This window comes from Opisthorchis viverrini (genome assembly GCF_000715545.1).
Source record: "Opisthorchis viverrini unplaced genomic scaffold opera_v5_1, whole genome shotgun sequence".
NCBI lineage: Eukaryota > Metazoa > Platyhelminthes > Trematoda > Opisthorchiida > Opisthorchiidae > Opisthorchis > Opisthorchis viverrini.
In genome coordinates, this window is record NW_008751657.1 from 3,653,563 (window position 1) to 3,658,292 (window position 4,730).

General features: G+C 43.3%; 1 protein-coding gene across 1 annotated transcript; it reads left to right on the forward strand.

Moving 5' to 3' along the window:
* Positions 1–416: 416 nt before the first annotated feature.
* On the forward strand, positions 417–4,172 carry T265_00058 (hypothetical protein; the record flags this gene model as incomplete). Its single annotated transcript, XM_009163715.1, has 1 exon — positions 417–4,172. The coding sequence occupies one exon, from the start codon at positions 417–419 to the stop codon at positions 4,170–4,172; it is 3,756 nt and encodes a 1,251-aa protein (XP_009161979.1).
* Positions 4,173–4,730: the final 558 nt, after the last annotated feature.

The following is a 4,730-nucleotide window of genomic DNA, read 5'->3' on the forward strand; positions in this document are numbered from 1 at the left end:
GGAGATGTTTGACCATCAGAACTAGCAGGTCATTTTACAATTATGATCATCGCTCAGTTAGACGATCATAAAGCACTTTTTTCTCCTAGCTGAGACCAGTTAATTTCACTGGCGTGGCAAAGCTCCCTTAATTTACTCTGTCCAAAAAAAAGTCAAGGCGATCTGGTGAAAAATATGGAACATTTTTTTCTTGCCAGCGCAACACGTATTGGGATATCAGTTACTCGACGTGGCCCGGTAGCCTATTGGTTGTCGTGCTGACCAATGAGGTATTTCGATTCACCGATGTTCCGATAAACCGTCTCTTAGTCCGGTATCACGGAGCATATTAGAGCATCTAAACAGACTAACCAAGGTGGAATGCATCACCATGAAGCGGTTTTTATGACCTTTCTCAGACATCCTGTTCGATACATATGCAACCTGAATCAGTGCAGTTCAAAGCACTTATTCTGTTGGTAATTGACACAATGTACACACATACTTCAGCCCAAATTTCCGAAGTGACATTCAAACTGATCGAGCATCCAAAGGCAAACACTCTGGTTGGAAATATTTTTGATGTCGCACAACCAGCAGAGCACATACGCACTTTGCGTTTGGAGGCAGTGGAAGTTTCGTGGTTAGACTGGTTTCGATTGGATCGTCAACGAGGTGAACTGTTCACAACTGAGGAAGCGTCACTAGGATTGGACCGGGAAAGGATTTGTCCCCATCATCCTCGAATGAGGCAACGGAATAATACTCCAACTTGTGGAATTAACTTATTGGCATCGGTAAACAATCGACAACTAATCAAAATTAATATTCTTGTGCTCGATTTGAATGACAACCCACCAAAATTTCCCAACTCCAACCCTCATTCCAATGTACAGGAACTAGTTGTTGACGAGTCAAGTGAGCCTGGACAGACCAAGTTTTATTTAAATGCTGCCTACGATGCGGATAATGGGGGGCAGCAGACTGTGATACATTTTCTTGACCCGCCCTCAGAATATTTTCACCTGCTGGATGAAACTGATACAAATTTGGGCCGGAGGGATTTGTATCTTCTGGTCAACAAAAGGCTGGATTACGAGACGATCAGAGAATTCCACTTCAACCTAACCGCCTGCGATGGAGATCTTGAATGGTTACACGCAAAACATCCCATTCGGAATAATCCTGTCCATTGTACCAGTCAAAAAATTCACATTGCTGTTCGTAACACAAATGATGAAACTCCAATTTTCAGACAAAGAAACTATTCTGTGGTGCTAAAAGAAACCACACCAGTTGACTATCAGATAATCACTTTGGAAGCATATGACGCTGACTCGCCTCCATTCAACAAGGTGTATTACAAACTTTTACCGGAGAAGGGGAATCAAGGACTGTTCTCAATTGATTCAGAAACCGGTGTTGTTCACCTGCGAAAACCATTCCCTTCTCCTGGTCTGTATCAGATCAATGTGTTGGCGACCAACGAACAGTCGGATAACATCCAAGAGGTCAAAGGAAAACAAAGATCTTTGGAGGGAGCTTCTCAAGCTTCCGTGTTCGTCCACGTCCTTGACACGAATAACCATGCGCCCATTATTGCACACCAGAAGTCAGACGAAACTAATCAGTACACATCAAAGATTTTAGCGTCCCAGTTGGATGAGTGGTTAGAGGATAAGTTCGAATCTGTTTTTGTCCAAATTCCTGAGACAATTTTACCCCCTGTAACACTAGCATATTTTTCAGTTACTGATCGAGATTTGGGGGAAAATGCTCGGGTGGTCTGTAGTTGGCACTGGTCCGATAAGATGGATAAACATTATCGTTTGCCACGTCGTTCATTTGAGTTATATCTGGTGAGTAAACTCACAGAGTCAACATCATTATATCGACTAGTGCTCAAGGAGCCGCTGGACGCCGAGAACATTTTGAAGGACGCTTCACCAGTCTCGTCCAGTATGGGTGATCAAACACTGCGAATCGCTGCTTTACTTAAGCTGAATGTAACGTGCAGTGACCATGGGTTTCCTAAAATGACTGGCAGAATCCCTATATTTGTATTTCTGCTAGACGTTGATGAATTTCTGCCAGAAGTGATGGTCACAGCTGGGAAAGGAGTGAGTTCGTTGACGACGACGAACACATCTAAGACCAGTGTGTTGGTACACGTGGAAATCCTGGAAAACCTACTTCCCGGGTCTATAGTGATGTTGTTCACTGTAAGTGATCAAGACGTGTTTTCTCAACCAAGATTTGAAGTTATTGGAAGGGAAAGTAGGCACCTCAACATCAACAAAACATCGGGGCAGATTTTCATGAAAATACCCTACGATTATGAAGCCGAAAGGATGGATCATGTTCATATCGTCCTTTATGAGAAGGACTCCAGAAATGATTCCTTTAGCGTGAATGTGACTGTGAACGTCTCTGTAACAGACGTTAACGATCATGTCCCTGTGTTCACTGCGCCACCCTTAGTCAATACCGGTACGTATTTGAGACCAATCTATTCTAAAAACATCCATTTTGATGGAATACGTTTGGTTGAGATAGACGAAGAAGGTCGGCTGAATAAAAGTATTGTAAAACTACAAGCCGGTGATGCTGATTCCAACATGAATGGCCAAGTGCGTTTTTTTCTTGTGGAGGTATTACCAAGGTCATTTGATTCGGATCACGTTTCGCAGTCAGGGAGTACGGCGAAAGGCAACATGAGTACGGTAGAACTTTTCGTTTCCAGTGATGGGACAATTTGGAGCAGCCATCGGTTAGACAGAGAAGCGACATCTCTGATTGATGTACTGGTTGGTGTACACGACCTTGGTGAACCACGTCTGACTTCCTATACTTCCGTTAGGATTGTGCTTAAGGATATAAATGATCACGCACCGAAATGGCAATTTCCCACCACATCAGACTATCTTATCACTGTGAGAAAATCCACCACTCTGTTCAACCAGACACTAACAAGGATACACGCCATTGATCTGGACGATCCGAAGCATAACGGACGTTTGACATATGAGTTCCTGTCTCATGGGAACAGTCACAGCGACCATATTTCTGTAAACAACGATTCCGACTTGACTTTCACCTGCTTTATTGTCAAAAAGTTGCTCGATGTGAATCCCCAAACCGGAGTGATTAAATTTCGTCAGTCGATGCGCAACCTTCCTGTAGGATTTTTGGATGTCTGGCTTAAAGCCACAGATCATGGATCTCCGGCACTAAACAGTATATCCAAATTGGTCATTTATTTGGCAGAAGACAGTGATGATGTCAGCAAGGAAGCACTGTTGAAACTACATCAAGACCCAAAAAATTGGATTACCACAAAAATTCGATCAAGTACTTCGTTAGCAGTATTCAGCAAGGGAAATATCACGAGGCACGAGAGTACTATGCCTTTGATAGCCGGTGGAATCGGCTGCGGAGCGCTGTTGGTGTTTTGCATTACGCTGGCCTTCGCGATGCTGGGTTTGAGGAGACACCGTCGGAGCAGTGCGAAAAAGGATCGAATTTATCCTACAAAAACCGATCATTTTCTGGACCAAATGGAACTACGAGATTTGGGATCGGCGATTAGTCCGTACATTATCGACCATACCACTTCTGATTCCGAAATGTTGCCCTATTCTTGCACGGAAACTCAAAGTGCACATGATTCGTTATCTTCTCCGTCGGCTACAGCAGCCTATGCATGTATAAACCAGAACACGCTTCCTCAAGCTAGGTATAGTACTTGTAGTTACAAACCCGGCATAATTCACTGTTGTCCTAGCCCACCGCAAATAGTTTTTCCTCAAGCAACTCTTAATATTACTCAAAAAGTCTCCCTTGAAGAGTGCAAATCGGTGGAATATGTTCCATCTAACTCATTTGTTGAATTTTCAAAACCGATTCCGGTGCAGTTGTTGACCATTTCATCAACAGACTATCCACTGGCCGCCTGTGTGACAAACATACAGACGGATTCTAATCAAGCAACGTACTTAAAGATGGAAAACCTATTCAGGTCCGTTGTACCTGTATGTCATGTACAGCCCGATTTCATTCCTTCTTCTTGGCACCACAACCTACATTCACCATCAACTTCCGGAAACACAGTTCCTATCAAAGATCTAATGACAGACGACTTACGATGTGACTCCTCCAAAGAAGAAAACCGGCGACCTGTTTACACTCCATGACAATTGAGAGTCCCCAACCAAAAGGGGGACAAAAGGCATAGATTTTTTATTTGTCCGGTGTTACGGAACCACTCAGGACTTTAACGACAGAGATAAAGTAAGCGCTTTTTTTCCTGCTTCATTGCGAATATTTCTTTTCCTTCCCAGAAACATTTTGAACCGCACGTTTTGAGCTTACTTCCCACAACCGTCTTAAAATATAACGGGTTGTGACACTGAGACTGCACGTCATTTGACAGAATGACTATCCACAGCCTTGATGGTCAGATAGTGAGAATCGTTTTCTGAAACCATTTATTTATGTGCGTACAAACGCCACAGTGTGAATAATTTGCTAGAAATGAACGGACACCAGTCTAAAGTAACGCTGCTTTAAGCAGGTCCATTTGGTTCATAGAGCACTACACAAATAGTTATCTGATACAAATGCAGAATTTCCTGGAGTTTTTGCTTTCACAACCTGGTGACACAACCTGGACTTCATTCGGCTGCCACAGTCAGATATGCTGTCTTGCGAATAGGGAAAATGCCCGAAAATAAACCGCAACATTGGAAGCT